The sequence below is a fragment of the Syngnathus acus genome, chromosome 16, assembly GCF_901709675.1.
Source record: "Syngnathus acus chromosome 16, fSynAcu1.2, whole genome shotgun sequence".
NCBI lineage: Eukaryota > Metazoa > Chordata > Actinopteri > Syngnathiformes > Syngnathidae > Syngnathus > Syngnathus acus.
The window spans coordinates 13477757-13503751 of record NC_051101.1 but is presented as its reverse complement, the minus strand read 5'-3'; the positions used below and the strand labels follow the sequence as shown (position 1 = coordinate 13503751).

General features: G+C 50.6%; 2 protein-coding genes across 4 annotated transcripts; one reads left to right on the top strand and one right to left on the bottom strand.

Moving 5' to 3' along the window:
* The first annotated feature begins 368 nt into the window (after nucleotides 1-368).
* On the top strand, nucleotides 369-19234 carry col6a4a (collagen, type VI, alpha 4a). Of its 3 annotated transcripts, none has more exons than XM_037274707.1 (41): nucleotides 369-425; nucleotides 5239-5329; nucleotides 6418-7026; nucleotides 7179-7766; nucleotides 8302-8874; nucleotides 8944-9564; nucleotides 9692-10252; nucleotides 10381-10938; nucleotides 11018-11596; nucleotides 11668-12246; nucleotides 12366-12727; nucleotides 12853-12931; nucleotides 13004-13149; nucleotides 13225-13317; nucleotides 13391-13444; nucleotides 13565-13636; nucleotides 13716-13742; nucleotides 13810-13854; nucleotides 13931-13984; nucleotides 14088-14150; nucleotides 14224-14289; nucleotides 14377-14430; nucleotides 14513-14548; nucleotides 14657-14719; nucleotides 14794-14856; nucleotides 14937-14999; nucleotides 15067-15129; nucleotides 15354-15404; nucleotides 15517-15552; nucleotides 15647-15709; nucleotides 15855-15917; nucleotides 16013-16048; nucleotides 16119-16155; nucleotides 16244-16255; nucleotides 16625-17118; nucleotides 17339-17429; nucleotides 17491-18141; nucleotides 18217-18301; nucleotides 18368-18474; nucleotides 18592-18636; nucleotides 18700-19234. In XM_037274707.1, exons 2-41 carry the CDS (start codon nucleotides 5248-5250, stop codon nucleotides 18864-18866), a joined length of 8091 nt encoding a protein of 2696 aa, XP_037130602.1. In that variant the 5' UTR covers nucleotides 369-425; nucleotides 5239-5247; the 3' UTR covers nucleotides 18867-19234. The 3 variants fall into 3 exon arrangements, with proteins under 3 accessions (XP_037130602.1, XP_037130603.1, XP_037130604.1); XM_037274708.1 differs by having other exon boundaries at nucleotides 18588-18636; XM_037274709.1 differs by lacking the exon at nucleotides 6418-7026.
* A 164-nt stretch (nucleotides 19235-19398) lies between these two features.
* On the bottom strand, nucleotides 19399-25944 carry pik3r4 (phosphoinositide-3-kinase, regulatory subunit 4). Its single transcript, XM_037274718.1, has 20 exons — nucleotides 25792-25944; nucleotides 24694-25416; nucleotides 24407-24540; nucleotides 24137-24344; nucleotides 23665-24057; nucleotides 23456-23590; nucleotides 23167-23388; nucleotides 22907-23080; nucleotides 22683-22828; nucleotides 22404-22607; nucleotides 22091-22292; nucleotides 21589-21692; nucleotides 21251-21467; nucleotides 20860-21190; nucleotides 20461-20672; nucleotides 20256-20387; nucleotides 20091-20191; nucleotides 19921-20009; nucleotides 19672-19792; nucleotides 19399-19569 (listed from the first exon to the last, which is right to left on the bottom strand). Exons 2-20 carry the CDS (start codon nucleotides 25409-25411, stop codon nucleotides 19399-19401), a joined length of 4014 nt encoding a protein of 1337 aa, XP_037130613.1. The 5' UTR covers nucleotides 25412-25416; nucleotides 25792-25944.
* Nucleotides 25945-25995: the final 51 nt, after the last annotated feature.

Here is a 25995-nt window from a genome sequence, read left to right as displayed (position 1 = left end):
AACATTCATGAAAATCTTTTTTTTTTTTGGGGGGGGGTGAAAAAGAAAACTCACTCAGTAGTGTAGATTGGAAAGTTTGAAAGATTCAGCCCTGGACATGAAATTGGGCAAACCTATCTTTGATAACATGACACACAAAACAGTAAGTGAACAGGAAGCCGGCCATTTTGAGCTGAATTAGTCATTTCGATGAAGTCTGGGACTTTGGCAAACAAATTTAGTCTATAGATACTTCAATGGTAGGTTTGTGAAAAACCTTTCTTCACCCTTTTCAGTAGGTATTAAGTTTATGAACACATTCACGTGTGTGAAGGGAGGAAGGGGTGGTCTTTGAGGGGCGTGGTCAGTAGAACCCAGACAGCACCTCCCTACAAGGCCGTGGTAACGCAACATTTGGCACGCAGTGGACGACCGAGCTGTGACTTGTAAGTGTCTCATTTTGTTTCTTTTTTTTATGCATGACTTAAATGTGTGTGTGTTTGTGCGTGTGCTGATAATAATGATGATTATAATGATGATGATGAGAAGGATGAAGGTCCTCGAAATAAAATGAGAAAATCCCGTCAGGTGCTTCAGATGTCGATATGTACGTGCTATTTGTTTCCTGACGTTGATTATAATGAAACACATTTCAAAAGAAATATGAGCAAAAACATTCTTTCATCATAACTTTTGAAATGTTATGGTTTATGTATTTGTGAAAGTTTCTCTTTGATGGTAAAAGCAGATTAAGTAGGACCAGAAGGGTGTGTGGGGGCATGGCGACCCCCACACGCCTGCCGATGTTTGTGAGTTGGACTTTTGTTTGGATCGCCATCTCTGGCATCAATGTAGTTTGACTATATACATAAAGATTTAAAACGTCTTCCTCATTGATGCTCGCTCAACTGAATTTATTGAATCTATTCATCTTTGTTTTTATCATGTAGAAGGCGTGATGTCATTTTAATCTGAATTAAACAAGACTTTTAAAATAAAACTCTTCCAAACAGAAGAATAAATTCTGAAACATACAATAAACCTTTTTTTTGTGGCATGTGAGCTTCCATAGTTTGGGCTAGCAGATGCCAGTAAATTCCTGCCGGTGCAGCGCATATGTTTTCACTTGAACACGTTTAAAATTCACATACACTACATCAGGGTGTACGACCTTAGGGCCACATTAATCTGGACTGTTGAACACTTACAGGTTTAAGATTATTACGTCTCCGCTTTACGCCCTTAAAAATTCAAATTAGTGATGGGCACGTATCGATAGATTAGCAGGTATCGTATTGGGTCACTTTATTTGAAGCTACCGATACTAGTGGAGCCGATACCAGCTACCGATGCTTAAGGCAAAAAAAATTATAAATTAGACATTTTACAAAAAAGCGCAAAATAACTATGATGTGACGGATACAAGGTTTTTTTTGTGGCAGCAGGAGTGATTTATGTGCTATGTGTGAGTTATTCTGAAAATAATGAGATGTTTTTCTGCTAACCCTCCACGCTGGAGGCCATGACGCATTATGACAAAACATTGAAAATCATTCAAATCAGATTTTTGGAGCTGTATTTCCTCTCCAGAAGGCAGAGTTTGCATTTTCTAAAAAAAAAACCCAAAAATAAAAAGCTCAGCTAAGCCCATAATTAGTACATCATATGCTTATAATACACGATGATGTGTACGTCCCGTGTATTTATGAGGGTGTGGTCATTTGCGGTAGGTCGTGGCGTTCAGAGGTCATGCGACACCATGAAGAAAGTCAAAGTCGATGAGACGTTTCCAACATGACCAATCAAAAGCTCAAATTAAAATCAGCACCGGAAACGGGCCCCGCCCCTAAGAATGTCCGATAAAAGTAGGCACACCCCTCCTTGGCAGTGAGTGTATAAAGCTTATTTTTGTGAATGAGTAAATAACCCAAACTGGATGGGGAAAAAAAGAAAAAAAAAAAGATAACTCACCAAAATTGTGTGTACAATTGTGTGTACAATTATTTTATATTTTAAGGGAAAGCAGAACTTCGGCATGGTCCGCGACAAAAAATGAGTTTGTTAGCCTGCTCTTGGCTCGCATGTCGTTGACACTGTAGGTTCTCAAAACAGAACGATAGCCTTACATAAATATTATTCTCCAAAAAAGTCGAAATGCTTGGCAGGTCGGACGTGGTGTTTAGATGCGGCGTCTTTGGCGAAATCCTGGTCTGAGCTCTACATTCCGTCTGGCGTCTCGAAACCCAAGAAAAGGAATTTCCTGGAGATTTTCTATCGAGAAGGTCCAGAAGGCCCTCGAGTAGGAATGTGCCCTTTGTTGGCGTTGAGTTAACCAAATAAGGAAAAGCGGGCTGAGAAGGAAGAAACGTGTACGGACGCGTCCCGGCCGACCGTCAGCAGCAATTAGTCATGTCCGGAATGATTTACATTTTCTTTCTTTTTCCTGATTTTGCAGACTTAGTTGATGGACTCGACCATTCCGTTAGTCATTGAAATTTGGCTTTGTGGTGTTTCGAATTTACAAGACATTTGTTTTTGCTTTACATGGACTTTATTGTACTGTATTCATAATAATCATGTCGTCATAGCAATAATGTATTAATAATAATAATGTAGTTATTATGATGGAGTGGGCTTTGTGGCCCAAGAAGAAGATTTATGGCAGAATTTGTGGCTGGTTTGGACTGTAATGTGTGTGAAGTTGAGTTGACTTCATAAGCCATTTTAAGTCCAGAAGTATCAGAACCGGGCCAAAGCGCAGCATGACTTTGGCGTGTGTCGATAAATCATTTTACCTTATTGTCAGTAACTGGATGAAAATGTGGCGCTCTGTGTCAAATCTCGAAATGGAGGAAGTGGCCAAGACCGCATCTGTTGTCCAGATGGGGATCCGGCGTGGGCCCAGTCCGAGCTCGGTTCTGCGTCTGTGTCTCCCGGAGGGTTAAATCAGACAAGCGCAGCTGTGAGATTTCTCCTGTGTAAAAAAAAAAAACCCAAAGAAAATCCCCCCAATCAGACATTTTGCAGAATTCTGGATTGTAGTTAGCGACGGCGGCCCAAGTCCCAGCTGGCTCCAGCTGGCTCTGTTCTGCCGCTGGTTCTACTCCAAATGGACTCCACTTTAATGACTATGTTTGCTCTGCTACTAGCTTTCTAAGAACCAACGACAATACACCAAAACAAGGGCAAGCATATGAACATTATCAAAAATCACGAAGACAAACTAAAGAACAAGTATAGAAAAACAGAGAACAAGAGTTGGAACGAGACCAATGGCAAGTCAAGAGAAAGACCAGGAACAAATGCCAGAGCAGGAAAAGACACAGTAACAAGAACAAAAAAATGACAGGATCAAGAAGAAAAACGGCAACAGGAACAAAAGCAAGAGAAATAACAAGAACATAACCAGAATAGGAACAGGCAGAAGTGAAAGAACTAGATAGTAAAAAAAAAAGAGAGCCACATCAAGAACAAAACAAAACAGGAATGGCAACAAGTAGATCTAGAACAGGAACAATAATGATCAAAAAAATAAACAGGAACAGGACCAAGAATATGATAAAGAAGGACAGGTTGGCAAACAGCAGGAACAATAACGAGAAGACTTTCTGCCGTTTCATTGCCGTGTCCTTTGACCCCTTTGACTGTCTTTCATTATTTTCAGATGATGTCACTGATATCGGATCGGGGGCCTCAACCTCCCCCCCCCCCCCCCCCCCTTCAGCTTTACAGTGTTCTCGCGCGTCCTTGCGCTCACGATGTAAACAAAGTCAGTGAAAATGTCTCGCTGTGATTACCTTCACATGCTTCACATTAGCAGGGAGGCCCCATTTCTTGGGGGAGTTGATTTGACGCAGGCTTTCTTTCAAACCTATATACACACCTTACTGTACACAGCACAATCACACAAACACACACACATACATTCCAGCACTGTGAATGTGATTTATAGACTGTCTCAGTCCCATCTGTAAGCTCTCAACTATAATAAATACAACAAGCACCATTAAACTTTCAAAGGTTCACTCACCTCTTTTTCTTTAGCACGCTAACAACATCCAGCCGTCCGTAAATAGAACAATCATTAATACAGCTCATCAGCAATGTTTATTGGAATTCTTTCCAAGTCCAGATGGTAAGAGAAAAAACAGTCCTCAAGGGTAGGGTTAGATGGAGTCCATCCCAGAGAAGTTGGGTACACCCGGGACTGGTCGCGAGTTAACGTGAGATTGACCACCAGTGAACTTTCTTCAATAACTCAATCAAGTGACACTGATCTGGAGCTCCTTTTTGTTTCCCTTGGCTTTCTTCTCACAACTGTCATCCACATGACATTCCAAAGAAGGCCTTCCAGCATTTGATGCTTGCTTGATGTGGTCGGCGACTGGAGTCTGCAGGAAACGCAGCCGCCACTTTAAACGCAAACAGATGAGCCAATTGTTCCTCTTTCTTTTTGTGATAGCAGACAGCTGCTCGTTCTCAATTACAACACCACGTCCCTTTAGGCTTCTCGTGAAACACAAACATTCGTCACTAGTTCTGTTCATCGATAACAACTCGTAAATGTAATGAGAAGACACACAGGTACTGACATTGTGAGGTATCGGGAATAAAAGGCTTTGATTGGCCGGGAATCAAATCGTCTGTGTTCACACCCCCAACGGCGCAACGACACAGTTTCTAAATGCACCTCTCTACGAATGTACCAAAAGAAACACAACCTGGTCAGACAGACAGCATATGATTATTATTGGTCGCTAGATATTTTCAAAACAAAACTTAAAACTCATTTCTTTACCCGAGCATTTAACTAATTACGTTTTGTAAATTTCATTTTAAGCCTCATTTTATCTTTATCGTTATTTTATTTTTTACCGTTTCTTAAAGATATATTCTTTATTTTATTAAAGCGTGCTCCTATTTTAAACTCACTTTATTAATTGTGTATGCATACATTAATGTTTTGTTTTTATGTATTCATGTTTTTCTTTCATTGTTGTAAAGCGCTTTGAGCTGCATTTCTTGTATGAAAGGTGCTATACAAATAAAATGTATGATTATTATTATTATTATTGTTATTATTATTAATATTAATATTCAATGGGGGTGGATGCCATTATTATTATTGCTATTTTTATTCTTATTTTTTTTCAATGGGATGGACGGCAGTAGACACATATGGACAAACTAACCACCGACCTTGGCGCTTGTTTCATATAGACGATGACATGATGGCTGCTTACCGCCTTCTCATTGCAGGAGAAAGAAATGGTCATGGCAGCTGGGAGGAGTCTTCTCCTGGCTCTCATGGCGGCCGCCTGTTTCCACGGTAACGCTGCACAGAGGACAGGTGGGTGCTTTTATAGAGTATGACCTCACCGCACTGCATTCCGCCATATGTATGACTTGGCCTTTCTATCTAGCTCCCACACATCAACACACTATATAGCGCACATCTGGCAGCCTTCTCATATTCACAATGAAAATCACATGGACTAACATCACAGAGTGTGTGTGTGTTGTGCGCGTGTGTGTTGCGCTTGTTCATGCACTAACGCCTCGCATGCTTCACCCCCACCATGATCATCTTTGCTCAATAAATTGAGTGTCGGAAAATTACCATGGAAATAAGAAATTTCAAAAGGCCACATGTGGCGAGGAGAAGGCACAAAGAGAATAAGAGGTGACAAGAATAAAAGTTTTCCGCTCGTGAAAACATTTTTGAAATGCCAGAAAGAAAAAATGATTGAGACAAATGGCAATCTTGGAGCCTCTGAATTATCTAAGCGCTGACTTGGAAGAAGTTACAAGAAGGAGTTCTGCTTCTGTATATCACTTTTGACAAGAGTGCCTTTCCTCATGTCTGGATCCTTTCAGCGGACTATGACAAATGGCTCTGGCCTCTCCCGGGGGCAGTTTTTTTGTTTTCCTCAAGTTACTCACTATTACGCAGGAGTCATCCAATTCCTAGTAAAATCAAACTTGTATGCAGTTACTGGAATCTTCTCGGTTGTTGAAGACTTTGAATCCAAAAGGCTTGTTCGGTTATCGTGACAATCCCAGGGGACACGCCCACCGGAGACGTAAATAGGGCAATTCCACAGCAGATTGACGGGAAACCTTTTGATCAAATCTCTTCAACAACCAAGAAGAGCCATTTACGGATTTCCGTCAGCCTGAAGATTGAAAATAAGACTCCACCAGAGTTGAAGGCCACGCAGCTTGGATGTTCTTCACGCTTTTGCACTGCCGGTCACTGCGGATTTGTCTTCTTTGAGCATCTATTTCCTTGATATTCATCTTAAAGGATGGACCTGTAGTAATGCAATGAAATAAATGCTGACACAGCACGTCACCCCACGCTAGCAAAAGCACTTGCTCTCTCTGACTGGCACCGCCGTCCAAAATCGCCGTGTAGTGACCCGAGCCCGTTGTCAGTATGCACTCAAGAAGCCGTGGCCGACCTGGTCTTCATGGTGGACGGGTCATGGAGCATCGGCGCCGAGAACTTTGAGAAGATCCGCCGCTTTTTGGCCACGCTGGTCAACAGCTTTGACGTAGGCCCAGACCGGGTCCGCATGGCTCTGGTCCAGTACAGCAACGCGCCGAGAACCGAGTTCCTGCTCAACAGTTTTGAGAGCAAGAAGGACATCCTGCAGTCTGTCAGCACGCTACCCTACATGGGCGGCGGCACACACACGGGTCAAGGCCTGGACTTTATGTTAAGTCAGCATTTTGTGGAAGACGCCGGCAGCAGGATGAAGCAGAATGTTCCCCAGATCGCCGTGGTCATCACGGATGGGAAATCGCAAGATGACGTGGAGTCTCACGCAATGGAACTGAAGAAGAAAGGAATCCTTTTGTACGCCATCGGGATTAAAGACGCGGACGAAGATCAGCTGAGGGAGATCGCCAGCCAACCGCACAGTCAGTTCGTTTACAGCGTGTCCGACTTCGCCGCGCTTCAAGGGATTTCTCAGAGCATCGCCCAAACCTTGTGCACCACTGTGGAGGAGGCCAAACGACAACTTCTGCAGTTGTCTCAAGGTAACCTGGGTCATGCCACGTAGCTCGCGGTGGAAATGAGAACATCGACGTGGCGTTGACACCAACGTTGGCTAGCTTGTGTGCGTCACTTAAAAAAAAAAAAAAAAAATGGATGGATGGATGGATGCTAATTTTGTTCTGTCCTCCCTCAGAATGTGCCAAAGCCACGATGGCCGACGTGGTCTTCCTGGTGGACGGCTCCTCCAGCATTGGCATTTCCAATTTCCAGGAGGTGCGGACGTTTCTCCGAACCGTGGTGTCCGGTTTCGACGTCGGTCCTGACAAAGTCCGCGTGGGTTTGGCGCAATACACCGATGAAACTTATCAAGAGTTCCTGTTGAAAGATCACATGGACAAGAACTCTCTGCTGGCCGAACTGGAACGGTTCCCCTACCGGACGGGAGGCACGGAGACGGGCAAGGCCATGGACTTTATTCGGACGCAGTTCTTCACGGAAAGCGCCGGAAGCCGAGCCAAGCAGAGGGTGCCTCAGATCGCAGTGGTCATCACGGACGGAGACTCCGCCGACGACGTGGCGGAGGCCGCTCGGCACCTCAGACAACACGGGGTCATCGTCTTTGCTGTCGGAGTGGGGCAAGCTAACTTGGTGGAGCTGGACGCCATCGCCAACCGACCCGCCGACAACTTCCGATTCTACATCGACAGCTTCCAAGCTCTGCAGAGGCTGAGTGTCGGTCTGCTGCAAACCGTGTGCACTTCCATGGACAACCAGAGGCAAGGTGAGTACCAGAAGCACCTGCAGGGGCACCGGGATCGAGGTACCCGGGTTGGGCAAAACCTATGGAAAGCTCCAGCGTGAGAAGTTAGCGCTTGTTTTATCTCATTTGTTTTTTTTACGGGCTACAAGAGTTTTATATAGCTAATTATAACCCGCTGACCTCGTGGAATTTGAATTGCTGATGAAGACCCGATGTAGAGCTCAAAGAACAATGGATGTTGTACGGCGGTTACGCAACATTTTGTTTCGTTCCATTCCACAAAAATGAAGGCTAGCAAGAATGTGTGACGCCAGCCAAAACACACAAGAAGCGCCATTCAGTTGAAGAGTAGAATTTACTGTTATACGTGTTTGCTGTGGGAAGTTTCCACAGAAATTAATTCCCAGGTCGATAATAAAAGTCTGTAAGCTGCGTATGTGATTTCTGGTTTTGGAAAGAGCGGATTATTGCTTTCAGCTTCCGGACACGACACAGCTTGCGTGAGCCCAGACATTATGATTTGTCATGCATAATCACGCCAAAATCTTTTTTCCAGCTTTGTCCGAAAGGTTTTCAGATATCTTCATCCTGGTGGACAGCGGCTTGAATCAAGCCGAGTTCCAGCAGGTGCGAACCTTCCTGCTCCGACTGACCAACCAACTGAAGTTCGGAATCTCAGCGCACCGCCTTGGCCTGGCTCAGTACGGCCAAGACATCAAAGTGGAGTTCCGCTTGAATACCAACCAGGCCAACGAAGAAACCAACGCCGCTGTCCGCCGCTTCCGCCTACGTAAACTCCAGCCCAACGAGCCGCGAAACCTGGGTGCAGCCTTGGAGTACGCCGGCTCAAATTTCTTCACCAGCCAGGCGGGAAGCCGGACGGAACAAGGCTTCCGACAGTTCCTGGTTGTTCTGAGTGGGAAAGAGTCCGACGATCAGGTCTCCAAGCAGTCTCGCTTACTCAAGGCCCAGGGCATCAAGGTGGTGGCTATGAGTCTCGGTGCGTCATTACCACAATTGAAAGATGTCGGCTTCGGTCCTTCCGTCGTCCATCAGTCCCCCGTCAATGCCCTTCCCTCTCTGAAGACTACCTTTGAAGACCAGGAGCTGCCGGTCGATCCTACTGGAGGTAAAAGGAATCCTTAAACGGGCAACCTTACGGAGGATCATTTTTTTGTTGTTGTTGCTTCTTCCATAGAGTGCAAAGGAGCCAAACTTGCAGACGTCGTCTTCATCATCGATGAGTCCGGAAGCATAGGAACACCAAATTTCCAACTGGTACGCACGTTCCTGCACTCGGTTGTCAGCAGCCTGGACGTGGCTCCTTCCAGGGTGCGAGTGGGAATCGTCATGTACAGTAACAACCCCAAAGCACAGGTCTACCTCAACACCTTCGATGACAAGAACGAATTGCTTAGTTTCATCAAAATAATGCCATACCACGGCGGCGGCACTAGAACAGGCGTCGCCCTCAATTTCACGCGGGAGCACGTGTTCACCAAAGAAAGAGGCAGCAGGAAAGACAAAGGCATCCAGCAGGTGGCGGTGGTAATCACCGACGGGAAATCCCAAGACGACGTGAGCGACGCTGCGGTGGCCCTCCGTCGGGAAGGCGTCAAAATCTACACGGTCGGCGTCAAAAACGCCGACCGTGCCCAGCTGGTCGAGATGGCGTCCCACCCGCCCGGCAACCACATTTTCATCGTGGACAGTTTCTCCAAACTGAGGGCGCTGGAGCAGAAGCTCCAGAACATTGTTTGCCACAACATCCTGCGGGAAGCGGTCAGCGTTAACGTGAGAAGAAGCAACATCAAGGAAGGTTAGCATTGTTGCACTTGACCAATAAAACACAGAGGCTGTTTCAAAATCACTTCGGAACCACTAATCAAATGAGTCAAAACGGTTCTATAAAACAAAAAAATCTAATCTGATCGATTGTGTTCTAGGCTGCTTGCAAACTGATGAAGCGGACATCTTCTTCTTGCTCGACGACTCCGGAACCATAGGACGTGACGACTTTTACGACATGAAGAAGTTCGTCATCGAGTTCATCAACACCTTCCGCATCGGACCCAAACACGTCCGTATAGGCGTTGTCTTGTACGCGAAAGTGCCAAACTTGCGAATTGATCTGACGGCCTATGAGGATAGAGAAAGCCTGGAGAAGGCGGTGGTTGACCTCACGCGAGTGGGGGGCGGGACGATGACGGGAGATGCGCTGGAGTTCATGGGTCCACAGTTTGATCGGGCCGTGGTCACGCGAGGTCATAAGGTGCCCGAATACCTAGTAGTCATCACCGATGGGAAAGCCGATGATAAGGTCAAGGTGCCCGCGGAGAAGCTACGAGCGCAAGGTGTCACGATCTACGCCATCGGAGTGAAGAATGCCGTCATGGCGGAACTTCATGAGATATCCGGTGACCCTAAGAAGACGTTCCTTGTCAATAACTTCGACGCTCTCAAGCCCATCAAGGATGACATCATCACCGAAATCTGCACCACTGATGGTAAGATTTTGTTTTCCTTCCGAATAACACTGATTAATTTTCTCTCGGCATCGTACACTTCAGAACATGTGTTTTGTGGGCACAACTGGGCAAAAGAAGAACTAACTTTCCGTGTTGTTTTTCTGCAGCTTGTAAAGACGTACCCGGAGACCTCTTGTTCTTGGTTGACAGCTCTGGAAGCATTTACCCGCAGGACTATGAAAAAATGAAGGACTTCATGAAATCTGTGGTCGGCAAGTCCGATATCGGGCAGAACGACGTCCACGTGGGCGTCATGCAGTTCAGCAGTATCCAGCAGCTGGTGTTCCCCCTCAACCGCTATTTCACTAAAGACCAAATGTTGCGAGCCATCGATGGCATGCAACAGATCGGAGGAGGTACAGACACGGGAGAAGCCATCGCAGCTTTATCGCCGTACTTTGACGGTTCCCAAGGCGGGCGCCCTGGCGTGAGGCAAAGGATGGTGGTAGTAACTGACGGAGAAGCTCAAGATGATGTCAAACTTCCTGCCGCCGCCCTCAGGCAAAAGGGCGTGGCGGTCTACGCCATCGGGGTGGTGGACGCCAACACTACCCAGCTTCTGGAAATCAGCGGATCATCAGAGCGAGTCTATTCCGGGACGGACTTTGATGCTTTGAAGGACTTGGAGAGCCAGGTGGCTTTGGAGATCTGCGATCCAGACAGAGGTCATTAACACTCGCACTATTCTAGTCCAGTTTGCTGGTTCTTGCAGGAAGTGATGGTCATTCTTTTCTCCTCCACCAGAGTGCAAGAAGACTGAGAAAGCAGACATCATCTTCTTGGTGGACGGCTCCACGAGCATCACCGGGGACAAGTTCGAAAGCATGCAAAAGTTCATGTCGTCCATGGTCAACCAAACTACGGTCGGTAGTCACCTCACTCGCTTTGGAGTCATTTTGTTTTCCACAAACGCCACATCAAATTTTACCCTCAACCAATACGAGTCCAAGCGAGATGTTCTTCAAGCAATAGCGGCGCTCGAGTCCCCCTATGGGGACACCTACACGGGAAAGGCCTTGAAATACACCTTGCCGTTCTTCAATGCCGAGTACGGCGGTCGGGCAGCGTCCAAAGTGCCTCAGATTCTGATGGTGATCACAGACGGCGACGCCACGGATCGGAACAATCTGCGTCAACCGTCCGTCGCGCTCCGAGACAAAGGGATCAAAGTCTTCAGTATCGGAGTGGAGGGCGCCATCAGGGAACAGCTGGAGATCATGGCGGGTCACGACTCAAACCGAGTCTTCTACGTGGACAATTTTGACGCGCTGGAAACTTTGCATAAGAACATCTCGCATGTTTTCTGCAACTCCACAAAACCAGGTAGGAGACCTTTTCATCACCAGTTGGTGACAGAACCAATTTCTTCAACAGTCTGCTCTTTGCTTTTGCAGCCTGCGAGAAGCAGAAAGCCGATCTAATCTTCCTGCTCGATCAGTCGGGCAGCATCAGTTATCAGGACTACACCGTCATGAAGACCTTCACCACACAGCTGGTAGCCAGCTTCACAGTCAGCCAGGATTTAGTCCGGGTCGGACTGGCGCAATTCAGCGACATTTTCCAGCACGAGTTCTACCTGAACCAGTTCTTCACTTATGAGTCGGTGACCAAGCACATCATGGGCATGAACCAGCGTGGCGGCGGAACCCTGATCGGACGCGCCCTGGATGCCATCAGGGCTCACTTTGAAGAAGCCAACGGCTCTCGCAGGTTGGACGGTGTCTCCCAGAACTTGGTGCTGATCACGGACGGCGAGTCTCAGGATGAGGTGCAGGAGGCCGCGGAGCGCCTCAAGGCTCTCGGGGTGGAGGTGTTTGCCATCGGCGTGGGTGACGTGCACGACCTGCAGCTCCTGCAGATCACAGGCACCCACGACAGACTCTTCACTGTGGAAAACTTTGACAGTTTGGAGGGGATCAGACAAAAGGTGGTGAAAACCATCTGTGAATCCAAACTTATCGGACAGCGGGAAAGTACGTTCCTTGTTTTGGCTTTTCTTCTCCTTCCATTGTTCTTTCTTTTTCCCTTCTTTTATTGTCTTCAGGCCCATTCACGATTCTTACTCATTTGTATTTTTCAAATCTTGCTTCAGGCTGCAGTATCGACATTGCCATGGGCTTTGACATTTCTCAAAGAAGCGGACGTCCGGGTGAGATGTTGGTCAGCGGCCATAACAAGCTCAGGACGTTCTTGCCCGAGATCGTCCATTACGCCTCCTCCATCCAAGGCTTGTGCTGCACCGGCACCGAGCCCATCGAGACCAAAATCGGATACAGGGTGGTGAAACAGGACGGAGGAACCCTCTACGACTTCAAGTTCAAACCTTACGACCCCAACGATGACGTTGTGAGCAAGGTCATGAGTTGGAATTTGAACGTTCCCACGCGCCTCAACAGGGCCATGCTCAAGTCCTTCGGGCAGAAGTTTAAGGACGACTCCAAAGGCGGTGTGAAGGTAAGTCACATGTTTCAGTCTTGCGGAGGTTTCATGTACTTAAACCAGAGATGGGGGACTCTAGTCACATGACGTGACTTGAGACAAACTAAAGTCGCTGATGGTCTGATACTGCCCGCCTTCAGGTTCTAGTCATCTTCTCAGACGGACTAGATGAAGACGTGATGACACTGGAGGATGAGTCCGAGCTGCTGCGAAAGTCAGGTGAGGAAAAAGAAGATCAAGATGTGTTTTTGTCGTGTGGTACACGGAGGTAATACAGTGGTGTTCCTGCAGGTGTGAACGCGCTGCTGATGGTTGGCCTGGAGGGGGCGCCGGACCTGGCGCAGCTGCAAATGTTGGAGTTCGGCCGAGGGTTCGGCTACAAAGCCCCGCTCAGCGTCGGCATGCAGAACGTGGGCAGCACCGTACTCAAGCAGATCGTGAGTTGAGGGGAAGGGGGCGGAGCTAAATGCCATGGCTCGCTAACGCTACTCTGTCACCATGTGTTGCGACAGGACACGGTGTCCAATCGCGAGTGCTGCAACGTCACGTGCAAATGTTCAGGACACGAAGGCATCCGCGGGTCTCGGGGTTCCCTGGGGTCAAAGGTTACAGCGTCGTCGTGACCGCTGTCTTCGTCGTCATTATCGTCATCTTCATGTGATGTGTTTTATCGTTTAGGGTGTGTCGGGACAAAGAGGTTTCCCTGGATTCCCTGGAGAAGAGGGCCTACCTGTAAGTACACTTACATATCTTAGTTTCTCCCTTCTTTCCTTTGTCCTACCTTGCCTCCCTCCTTTCTTGCATCCTTACTTGTGCCGCTGAGGGTTCAGCCGTGGTGTCGATTCGTTTCAGGGTGACCGCGGTGGTCCTGGACCCAGTGGACCTCAGGGTGTTCAGGGCTGCCCCGGACTCCGAGGATCTAAGGTACTTAACTGCTCGTGGATGCGTCTGTCACGTCACATGATGCTTACATGCCGACGTCTTCCGTTTGTTTCGTGCTCAGGGCTACCGAGGCCTGCGAGGTAATCGGGTGAGTGACATTCACGGCACGACGTCGTCCTTCCTTCAGCAGGAAGTTCACGTGATTGTTTTGGCAGGGCGAGGATGGAGAAGTCGGACTGGACGGCGTCAACGGAGATCAGGTTAGCGCTCGGGTGTCCTCATCAACTTCATCATCATTATCTTCATCAACGCGATGAAGGTTCTTTGTGCGTGTAGGGCGTGTCAGGACAAGATGGTAGTCGAGGAGAGCGAGGACATCTCGGAAATCCGGTAAAGTATACATGGACATGAGTCAGAGGGCGTCAGTGTAGTTTTGCTGTGTGTGGGATTGACCCACAGTCGTGTTGACCTCTGAACTCCTGACATTTGTCAGGGCATTCCCGGTATCCGAGGGGAGGCGGGACTCAAGGGACAGCGAGGCCTGAGAGGAGATCCGGTGAGTTGAGCCTCTCCTCGCAAAGACCACTCAGCCTGCTGGTCACGTGACATGCCTTCTTGTGTCGTGTCAGGGAGAACCTGGACGGGAAAACACTGCGCCGGGACCTAAGGGAGATGTGGGAAATCCTGGTTTGCCGGTTAGCAACGACTCCTTTCTTGCTTCCTAAGTTCCCAGCATCCTCCCTTATGCCCGCCACCTGCTTTCCTTCCCTTCTTGTGTCCAGGGAGAACCAGGACAAGACGGGAGGGCCGGAGAAAGTGGCGTCCTGGGGAATCCTGTGAGATTTTTGTTGCTGTTGTTCTGACTGTCACCATCTTACTTTCCTCTCACGCTGAATGTGTGTACGTGTTGTGTGTCAGGGTCCCGACGGAAGACGAGGACCCCTCGGGGAAAAGGTGGGAGATCACCCAGAATATCAGGAACCCATTATCTGCTTTATGTCACTCAACACGCACTGACAATTGTGTGTACGCATATTGGTGTACATGTTTGTGCTCCCCCAGGGTGCTGCCGGAGCTTCCGGAGATCCTGGCCTGTCAGGAAGTCCTGGTGCTTCAGGTCCTCAGGTGGGTAATAGACAGGAAGTGCTATCAGCGCTAAAAACGCTAATATTTTTGACTGATTCTTGTTGCACGTTTAGGGCCCCAGAGGGGTCAGAGGTCAGCCTGGACCAAGAGGGATCCCTGGACTTCCTGGGCCACAGGTAAGCAATGCATCTGATCCATGGCGACAGTGCCATGCCATCAAAGTGTGCACTGAACCATTCTTGCGGTTTTCCTGCAGGGGGGGCCGGGCTCACCAGGATTAGCAGGTTCCACGGGAAGACGCGGTGGTAATGGTCAGAAGGCGAGTGACAGCTTCGGGTTGACGTCATGTGACATCACCATGGTAACGACAACGTTTGTCATTAAAGGGACAACCTGGAGATCCAGGCGTGCGAGGGGTGCAGGGCACGCCAGGACCACGGGGTCCGCCGGTATGTATCCGCATTGGGAAGTGTTCTACACGTGCTAACCTCCTTAGCATCTACTTTCGATAAATGCCATTGGATGACATAAACAGTCCAGACATAAACAGTCGTTGTGCCCCACTTTACCGAGAAACCAATCAACATCGGTGTTTACGTATGTCATGCGTCATGTGTCATAGTACAGCTGTTCTTTGTGTACTCGTCATGTAAACGGTTGATACCGCCAACAGGGTCAGGACGGCAGAGACGGATATGGACCAGCTGGACCTAAAGGGATCAAGGTGAGCAGACGACATTGCCGCAAGATTACACACACGCTCGCGAAACCGTGTTGAGCTCAAGTTGTGTGTGTTTTTTGTGTGTCTGTTAATGCGCACTTATTTGTGTGTGTAGGGGGATTCAGGCTTCCCCGGTTACCCCGGTTTAGTGGTGAGTGCGTTCAACTTCACTGACAGGAAGTCTTTTAAGGTGAACAGACACCTGAGGAAATGCTGAGTGGCCACACCCACTTTTTTGCTCTTAGGGTGAGAACGGCCTGGGGGGTCCTCAAGGTCTACCGGGGCGCAAAGGCAACCAAGGTCGCGGGGTGAGTCAACACATAAGCTCAGGCTAAATGTCTTTTGCAATGTTCAGAGCCATGTGACAAAATGACATTAATTGATCAAATCACAATAAACAAACAAATAAAAAAACTTACTGATAATTGTTGACTTTTCTGTTTTACTTTGCAGGGTAACTCGGGTCGCACAGGGGGGACGGGTCAAAAGGGACAGCTGGGTTATGAGGGACACAAGGTGAGGGTGACTCCTCCTTTGACACAACAACAAGAAACAAAATGAGAGAAATCAATCAATCAATGAATGACGTTGCCTTTCTTTGGAACACACAGGGCCCACGAGGTCCCGCTGGAAGCAGAGGGAAGACGGTAAGGGTCGCGTATTTTGTTTCATTGTTTGTTTATTGGTTTGATTGAAGTGCCTTGTATCGCTCTGAAGGAGTGCGAACTGATCACGTTCATCCGAGACAACTGCGGTGAGTCCGGTATCGGCTAGCCGAGGCCACACCCACTGTCCTGTTGTCATCCGATCGGCTTTAAGTTTGTCTTTGTGCTCTTTTTCAGCTTGCTCCAAAGGTACGTACGTGTCACTTCCTGCCTGAGTTGTCAACCTGTACGTTGTGGTGGCCATTTTGTTTTTTCAATTGGGAACAATGAACGATTGGATTGAAACAGCGAGTGAGTGAGTGAGTGAGTGAACCAATTAATGTACAATAATGTTCAAATCAATGAATGCGCCCATTTGATTGAGTAAACAAATTCGTTTCAATGACTGCATGCTTAAATGAACGAATGAGGGTGTTGATGAACAAATGAGAACGGGTGAACGAATGAAATACTGAACACAATTACAAACGACACAATACGGAATGGGCAAATGAAAGAAGTTTAGCGTTTTGGTAGCCATTTTTTTACCTTGTGCTCTCGTCGTTGCTGGCCGTTCAGACTTGGGCTCTTGCCCCGCTCTCCCCACGGAACTGGTGGTGGCGTTGGACATGTCCGACGACGTAACGCCTGCGGCGTTCGAGCGCCAGCGCTCGGCCCTGTTGTCCCTCCTGGAGGATATTACGGTGTCCGAGAGCAACTGCCCCACGGGAGCCCGCGTGGCCGTGGTGGCGTACAGCGCCTACACCAAGTACCTGGTCCGCTTCCACGACTACCGACGCAAGGCGCAGCTGATGGACGCCGTGAGGAACGTGGCACTGGAGCGCACGTCCAACAAGCGGCAACTGGGCGCCGCCATGCGCTTCGTGGCCCGCAACGTGCTGAAGCGCGTCCGCTCGGGCGCCATGATGAGGAAGGTGGCCGTGTTTTTCTCAAGCGGGCCGCCGCAGGACGTCGACGACGTGGTGACGGCCGTCATGGAGTACCGCGCCCTCAACGTGGTGCCTGCCGTCATCTCCTTGAGGAACGCCCCCGCCCTCAGCCGGGCCATGGAGGCAAGTTTGAAAATGTGACTTTTCGTATTTCTTAGGTGTTGTTTTGGTGTCAAGGGACTAATGTTGAAGTGGCGTTTTGGAGAAGTTGCCAATCACTTTCAGCAGGACGGGAGCGCTGTACACTTCTTTTGCAATTCCCACTTAGTCGCAGATTTTGTGGGGGGACCAGTTCTTCACTGTTGCTGTGGACCTCTCATCCGTTATTTACATTTTCTTGCAGCTGGACGACACCGGAAAGTCCATCTTCACTGTGCTGGGGAGGGATGCCGCAGCCGACCTGAGGAAAGTGAAGAACTGCGCCGTTTGTTACGGTAAGCGGATGTTTGGACATTAGCCTAAGATGTTAGCTGAAGCATTTTTCCATTGGCGCAGACCCGTGCCGACGCGGACAGGAGTGCACGTTCATTCAGGAGACGCCGGCGCCGCAAGAAGTGGAGGCGGACGTGGTGATGGTTGTGGATGGCTCGCGCGAGATGCAGACCGACGAGTACGCCGGCGCTCAGGAGCTTTTGGCCTCCGTGGTGGAGCAACTGGCCGTCAGCCCCCGGCCGGGCCAGGCCGACACTCGCGCCCGTGTGGCCGTGGTGCAGCAGAGCGGCGCCCGCGGCACCAAGTTGGAGTTTGGCCTGCAGGCTTACCAGGATGGGCGGCTTATGAGGTCACACCTGCTGAGTAACATGCGCCAAGAGGGCGGATCCTCGTCCTTGGGGCACGCCCTGAACCTCGGCCTGAAGGAAACCACGACAGCCGGCCACGCCCGCAGGAGGAAGGTGATGCTGGTGGTGGTGGGCACCAGGTCGGCGTCCGAGGATGGCAAAGTGTTGCGTGCCGCCGCCATGAAGGCCAAGTGCCAGGGGCTGGCGCTATTCGTGGTGACGGTGGGCGAGCGCTACGACCGCGAGCAGGTGGAGACCGTCGCCAGCGAGCCCTTGCAGCAGCATCTGCTGCACTTGGGACGGCTTCACCAGGAAGAACGGGACTACGCGCGGAGGTTCTTCAGGGTCTTCATGGCCGCGCTAGACAGTGAGACTAATACGTGTCAGAAGTTCTTTGTATTGTCTGTGTTTGTCTTTCTAAGCAACTGTGTGTGTGTCACAGAGGGCTTCATCACACACCCGCCGCCATCTTTGAAGCAGATCTGCCAACGGACGGGTCAAGATGGTGGGCAGATCCTCACTGATGGGTACGGCGTTTTTAATCATCATTATAGTCGTCATCATGTTGGTCATGTGACCGCTATGGCGTCCAGTCAAGGGTACGTGGAGGAGTTTGCTGACCAGCCGCAGGAAGAGCCAGCCGACCAGTTGCAAGAACAAACGGGACAGACTGACGTCGTCCACTTGCTGAGCCCAGAAGGTGAGGAATCATCCCAAAAACACGTGATCAATCTTCAAACAAAAAATGAAGGCGCCTTATCTGTCGCTCGCTACTTTGACTTACGGCTGCGTTTCTCGCTCACGTTAACCGTAACAGACGACGACGCGCCGATGCCGCAATCGACCGACGCCAGTGCCACAGGTAAAAGTCGCAAGCGCCCGCACGAAGAAGCCGACGTGTGACGTCCCCCTTGCTTCTCGACAGACGCCTGCCTGCTGCCCAAGGATGCTGGGGACTGCCAGCGTTACGCCATGATGTGGTTCTACGACAGCGAGGAGCACAAGTGTGACCGCTTCTGGTACGGCGGATGCGGCGGAAACGAGAACCGCTTTAGCACACTGGAGGCCTGCCAGGATGCCTGCGTGGCCTGAAGGGGCGTCGCGGACCCTTGTGACTCTTTTCAACTTGAAACCTTCTCAACTTGATTGTTATTGTTTAGGTACTCGTGTCACAATCTCAACATCCGTTCATTTTTTTTAAGTATGCTAACTTTGGATTTCAAAACATTCCAGAAAATTCCAAATTTTCCGACACAAAGAGAGGTCAAACTTAATCTAATTGTAAGTATCAACAAGGATTACAGTGAATCAATCATTTAGCATCCTTATAAATTGAAATGAGCATGCTAACAAACTGAACAACAAACTATGACGTCAGGATTTATTGAACGCGCATAGGTCACATGACTTGTTCAGCATTACATGATCAAACTATAAAACTCAATCTGTACAAGATGACATCACAGTGACATCAAGGTTTTTCTCATTTCATCGTCATAAGCCAATATGAGCTCAGCACGACAGGTAATTAATTACAGGAAGTCTTTGCATGTTTCCATAGAAACCAGCTAGCATTGATGTGAGTGAGCCTATTAGAGTGTGTGTGTGTGTGTGTGTGTGTGCATCACTTCCACACTTTGATGATCCCATCCCTGGACGAGGTAACGATGAATCCTTGCGTGGTCTGGAAGGTGGCGATATCGGTGATGATGTCGTGGTGTCCCGCGGGCAGCGACTCGGGTCCCCGTCGCGGCGAGTCCTCAGCGGCGCCGCTCTTCTGCTTGCTGTGGATCTCCTGCGATGTGGACGGATGGATGAACAATTGTGTGTGTGCTTCCTGGACTACATTTCACCGGTGTACTCTGAGAAACATCACGGCACGCGCCGCTCGGCTTACCTGCACCACTTCTGTGCCTTCGATGATCTTCCTGCTGTACATGACAGAGGGGCAGTGCAGCGAATCGTTGGCGCCGCCCGCCACGATGTACGATCTCTCCGGGTACGCCAGATCCCAGAACCTGGCGAGCCCAAATGTCACAGCGTCATTCACTTTGGGCCGTCTGATTTTGAGTCTTAAGACCTTTAAGAATTTCTGACAACATTTGGGCCGTAAAACAATTTGGCATTGTGAATTCGTTTGTCACACCTGATCCTCATGTCGGAACCGGCGGTGAGCAGCAGAGGATTGCCGTCGGCCGGACTGCAGTAGATCCCGTGCACGCTGTGAGGCGACGGCTGCGACGCAGGACAGAGAGCATGAGAAGAATCAGAAGATGGATGGATGGATGGATGGATGGATATTTTTGTGCTTCTCACCTGCGACTCTGACAGGGGCGGGGCCGAGCTGGCCCACAGCGTGAATTTACGATCCCCCGTCTCCATGTCCCACATGGACACCTCGTTGTTGCCCTGCACGGCTGCACGCGCGCGAGCGAGTCACATGACCGCAAAGTCAACAAGGAAATGAGAGGGTCGGCTTACCGGCGATGACCGACGACTGGTAGAGCGGGTGCATGAGCAGGCGGCGGATGCGCGCGCGTGCCGGATGCGTGTGGTTGGAGATGGGCAGCTGGAAGCGCATATCCCAGCAGGCCATGGTGCCGCTGCTCGTACCTGCGGAGGGAGGGAGGGAGGGAGGGGACGCTCGCTCAGGTCGCGTGGAGAAGATGCCGCTCGGCGCGCTTACCGAGGCAGAGCCAGCACTGGTGCATGTCCACGCTGAAGGAAGTGATGAGTCCCAAGCGGAGGTCGTGGCGAAGCGTCCAGGCGTTGGAGTTGGAGCGAAGGTCCCAGCCCACCAGCGAGCCGTTGACCGTGGCGTACGCCAGCACGGACTGAGCGCCAGAGTTAAAATGGTGGATGTCCACCGCGCAGCCGTCCTCCTTCAGATCCAGAGACCTGCGGGGAATTTGTGTTTTGACTTTTTGGAGCTACAGCATGAGCCATTTGAAATAAAGTGATACAACTGTAAATATATTTGAAAGCATTTTGCAAATAATCATCACCAATATAAATATTCTAATCAAATAGTATACATTATATATATTAATATAATCTAATTAATATGAAATAATTGAAGTCTCACCTGGTCTGGAAGGGTTGCACTTTGGGCGATTTTGGCGGTTTGCTGGCTTCGACCGCCAGCAGCTGGATGGCGCCGTTGTCGGACGCCACGGCCAAGTAATGCGAGCCCTGGCAGAAGGTCAGCGTCTTGGCGTGGCCGCCGATGCGCGAGTACGTCAGCACCGACCTGGTGGTGGTGGTCTTGCCCTCCATCTTCTGACTGTCCCACACTTTGACCGTGCCGTCGTTGGACGCCGTGGCGAAGATGGCGTGCTCGTCCGACACTCTGATGCGGTTGACGGCCGCTTTGTGCTCGTGGAGGTGGGCCACCAGCAATCCTTTCGGGTGCCACCCTGAACATTTGTTTTATTTAGCTTAGCTCAGATGCCGTGAGCAGAAGTGCGGGCGTTTACCGGGCGGCGGCGGGCGACTCTCCCACTCGGCGCTCTCCATCATCTGCTTGGCCATGCGCTCGGCGCTGCACTGGTCGCGCTTTTGCTGCACCAGCTGCTGCAGCTCCGCCTTGCAGGTGTTGACGCGGCGCTGGTAGGCCAGGCCACCTGTCACCGACTGCTGCACGGCCACCGCCGGCGCGTTCTTTCCGGATTGACTCGCCGGACCGTCAGGCACCTCCAGGGCGCACGAAGCGATTAATCAGTTGGTGCTTTTAAAAATCGGCTCTTTTTGTTGTCGCTAGTTTTACAACAGTGTTCAAAACAGAAAACCAGAAAATGAAACCATGCAGCAATACCGTGTTTGGCTGCATGGTGGCAGCGGTGGAAGCAGGCTCCTGAGATCCAAACATGCTCTTCCACTCCTCGTTCATGATGGAGTCCTGCTTGGTGTGCTTCCTCGCTGCGAGAGACAAATATTTAGCTATGGTGAACTTCACTTCACCTTTTCTAAACGTTTGAATGTCCAATTGTTTCGTTTTGGGCCTTTTTAGATAATAATAATACATTTTATTTATCAGGCGCCTTTCAAGGCACTCAAGGTCGCCGTACAAACATAAAATAGCATACACAATTAAAAGGAAAAAAAGTATAAAAGCAAAGAAACATCTGCAGAAAATCAAAGCAAAAACGTTAAAAAAAATGACCGGAGAGCAGCGGCAGCAAATCGCGCTAGCGTTCACTCCAACAAATAACATGCTGTCCTCTGCCGAAATTCAAAACAGGTGTTTTATCCATTACAAATATGCGCAAATATGAACTGAATGAGGGACAAAAAAAGAAAGAAAGCGTGAGGCTCACCTCGCTTGTCCTCCACCTCGCCTTTGGGCTTGGCCAAGTCCACCTGGCGTCCGGCGATGCCCAGCACGGCGAGGTCGACCACGCCGGTCTGGGTGGCCTCCCCCAGATGTATCTGCTCGCCCATGTTGGCTTTGGCCTTGTTGGACTTGAGCATGAAGTCTCGGAGCGCCAGCAGCTTGTCTTCCTCCGCCTCTGTCATTCCCTGCAGGCGGCCCGGCCCGACAACAGAAACGTTGAAACTACAAGTTGCTCCGTTTTATTTGAAGTCGCAGTCGGATCCGGCGTGGCGTTGTGGTTAATTTGGCGTGTTCACCTGCGAGAGTAGCTTCTTAAGTAGCTGAGCGATGGCGGGGTCCTCGGGAGGCGGGCACTCCGGGATGGACCCGGCGCGCTTCTTCTGCCGCAGCAGCAGGTGGCGGAATAGGCTAGCGATGTCTTTGGAGCGCAGCGCGTAGTCAAAGATGGAGCGGCTCAACGGCTCCTTCAGGACGCTCAGCAGGACCAGCTCCTTGTCGATCTGAGGATGCGGTCGGCGGGTGTGAGCCGGCCGGGATGGCCGTGACAAGGCGGCGGCGGCGGCGGCGGCGCTCACCTGAATGATGGGCTGCGTGACGAAGGGATTGAGGTGCGGCATCAGCTTGCAGTAGACGTCGGCTAAGTTGAGGTGCTGAGCGACCACCGTGATGAAGCCCACCGCGCCGTAGCGGATCCATAAGTTGGGGTGGCACAGGAACGGAGCTGCGGCCAGGAAGCAAAAAAAAAAAAATCAAATAAATGAGCTGAGGCGCCAGGATGAAACGTTTGACGTGAACTTACCGATGTCGGCGACAAACTCGTAGATGTGAGGCTTCTGCAGCAGGCCCAGCTGGCACATGCACGTCAGCGCGTTGAGCGCTTTGTAGATGACGAACTCCTCCGTGTCGCTCAGGCCCTGCTGGAGGAGCGGCTTCAAGATGGCCGAGCTCTGCCAGCCTACGTACGCTGCCACTCCTCCGCACGCAAACACAGCCACGATTGACCTCTGGGAGTCGGCGACCTCAAACTCTGAGGTCCGCGTAAAAAAAGGCGGTTCTCACCGACGATGCTGTCGAAGAAGGCGCCGCGCAGGTGCCAGTCGTTCTTGTCGTTGAGGAAGGTGATCATATGCGAGAGCAGCACGTCGTTGGCCTTCTGCCGTCCGAAGAAGACGCAGAGTCGCGTGATGCCGTTCTCCATCAGCGACTGCTTCACCACGTTCTCAGAGTCGCTCAGCAGCGTCACCACCTTCTGCTGCACCATCTCGTGGAGCGCCTGCAGCTCTGCGCATTCGGGGCTGTTCCAATCAATTCTACATCTCAGAGCACCTGACCGGTTTTCTCCACCGACCTGAGTCGTAATTATCGTTCGGGTGAAGCGTTTCCTCCGCCTCCTCGCCGTTGGCGTCGTGCTCCGTGCTTAAGTTGTTCTCCTGCACCAACTCCAGGAAGCGGAGGGCGCTCTCTGCCAGGTGCGCCACATTCTCTGACAACGACCAAAAAAGATTCTTCGCCAACTGGATGGACACAATTTGGTTGAAAACGCGGCAGCCGCCTCACCGGCGTACGCCAATCTGACGATGGTGGCGTTATCCTGCGCCAGGTGGGCGATGCCCGGCAGGATGTACTCCGGGTAGATATTCACGTCGTTGCGTGGCACCTCCTTGACCAGCGCCAGCACCTTGGTGAGAGTGCGCACGGCCTGGGCCCGCACGCGCGGCACCGGGTCGTTGCAGAAGTGCAGCAGGTAGGGCGTGATGCGGTCCAGCAGGATGTCCACGCCCAGACGCGGCGGCGCCAGGTGGAGGATCAGCTCCAGCGCCGCCAGCTTGGAGTCGCACGAATGCAGCGTCTGCAGGCAGGAAGTGATGACCGACGCCAGCACCATCAGGCCTTGCTGCTCCTTGGCGCTCACCGTGCCGTCGCCAGCGTCCTGGGAGGAACTTGGAGAGCCTGCGTCAAGGATTTGCCAGTGTGTCTTCAAGAACATTTGGTCTAATGGAAGGAAGCTGCGTTTTCACGATGCGGTCACCTCGGAGGTTGTGCAAGATGTTGTCCAAGTCTTTGCGTATTACGAGGACTCTCTCGTCGGCCGACTGGAAAGTGTCTTTGGCGAATTGCGCCATGTAAGGCAGCAGGAAGGTGTAGAAGATGTCTGGGAAGGCTTTTCCTCGCTGCTGCTTCAAGTAGTCCTCGGCCGACGAGCGCCGCTCGGGTTCTCGCTGGACCATCTGCGCCACCTGAGGGACATCAGAGAAGGCACGATTGAGATCCGGGTTTCCGCGTCAAACACGGGCCTCACCAGCTCTCGGATGCTGCGGTCCTCGATCTTCTCCAGAACATGCTCCGTCTGAAAGTGTCCTTTGCGGTACGCAAGCAGCTGGGACAAATCGAAGAGCGGGACGCCTTCGGTGAACAGCTCAGCGATCACGCAACCTGAGAAAAACGGAGAAAATATGCTGCCTTCAAATAACATTTCCCGGCATCCACCCCCAAAGCTTGGCTGCCACAAATTCCTTTCCGTTGTGTCGCGACCATTCTTTTTTGTCACATGACCTGTTTTAGAATGAGCAAACCTTTCAGGCCCACCTGCAGAGAAAATGTCCATGGCCTGCTTGAGCTCGCCTCTGCTCCTCTGGTTGCTGCTGCTCAGGTCCACCAGCGGCGTGTTCTGGTCGCTCTCGGCGGCAAACATGCTGCCGTCCACAAAGCGCTCCGGCGCAATGTAGCAGGTGCGACGGCGGGACGTGTCAAAGAAATAGTTGAAGTCGGCAGGATTGTCTTCGGGAAGGTAGGTTGGCTTGAAGCTGGCGAAATCGCTGAGCAACACCCAGTTCCAGCTGGTCACCATCACGTTCTCCGTCTTGATGTCGCCGTGGCGCACGCCGGCCTTGTGCGCCTGGTCCACGGCGGTGAGGATTTGGAAGGCCAGCCAGCGCTTTTCCACGTTGTTGAGGAACGGCCGCGTGCTGATGCGGTCGTACAGGTTGTCGCGCACGTACTGGCGAAAGAGGATAGCAGCCTTCTCCGTCAGCGAGGTCTTCTGGAAGGGCAAGCAGTTGTGGCACGAGTGCAGGCGGATCTTCAGCTCCTCCAGCTCCTGTTTGTAGCTGGTGAGCGGCAGTGAGGGGTCTTGGATTGCAAACACCTTGACCACCAGCATGCCCTCGCGGTGCTTGGCGCGCGCCACCTTGAAGAAGCGCGTGCTGCCCAGGCTCTTGTCGTACTCATGATCATGGATGTCTGAGAAGTAGCTGTCCACTGACAAGATCTGGGATGGGGCAATACCCGCCAGCTGGTTGCCCATCGCCTCTGCCGGGAGTAGAAGTAAACTGATGGTCGTAACAAAACACTTATCGAATTGAAACCACTTTGGGAACCTTTCATAAAAGGCTTCAGTCCTTAGCGCAATAGTACATGCAATTTACCGGTGTAACTCTTTTACTGTTTACCATCTGTCGTCGTCGTCATGTGACTTCTCATGTTAATCCTGCATTTCCTATTCTAACGCTTGTTTTTTTATACTGAGGTCATTAGAAGCGATATTTCCACATAGGTTACAGTGTTTAAATTTTAAGGAGCCATCATATGACATCTCGTTAGCGTCCCGTTAGCTCGCCGGCTAACCAAACAGCTAAAGCATCCGTGTAAAAAATGGCAGGAAGTGGTGGGGGAAAGTCGTTTTACCTGCGGATGGCGAGGCTGATGTAGTGGAGTTCTTTTATAAAGCCAGTCAGAATGAGAAAAGAAGGTAATAAGGGAATCCTCTGCGGAAACTAGCGATATAAAGCGAAGAAACGGCTTCGTGCAGCTGTTGTTGTGCTTCCGGGTCAGAGTGAAACGTCACTCGTAGCCGCCCTGTGAAATGTAAATACGGCGAACTCCAAGTAC

Bases quoted from the DNA above. Each gene is read 5' to 3' on its own strand.
- col6a4a (XM_037274707.1), top strand. From the start codon at position 5,248: ATGGTCATGGCAGCTGGGAGGAGTCTTCTCCTGGCTCTCATGGCGGCC. The intron at 13,855-13,930 runs GTTAGCGCTCGG...TTGTGCGTGTAG, and splicing joins ACGGCGTCAACGGAGATCAG to GGCGTGTCAGGACAAGATGG. The intron at 14,549-14,656 runs GTGGGAGATCAC...GTGCTCCCCCAG, and splicing joins GAGGACCCCTCGGGGAAAAG to GGTGCTGCCGGAGCTTCCGG.
- pik3r4 (XM_037274718.1), bottom strand. From the start codon at position 25,411: ATGGGCAACCAGCTGGCGGGTATTGCCCCATCCCAGATCTTGTCAGTG. The intron at 24,541-24,693 runs GTGGGCCTGAAA...CGTTTTTCTCAG, and splicing joins CATGGACATTTTCTCTGCAG to GTTGCGTGATCGCTGAGCTG. The intron at 20,673-20,859 runs GTGAGACTTCAA...AATTCCCCGCAG, and splicing joins GTGCAACCCTTCCAGACCAG to GTCTCTGGATCTGAAGGAGG.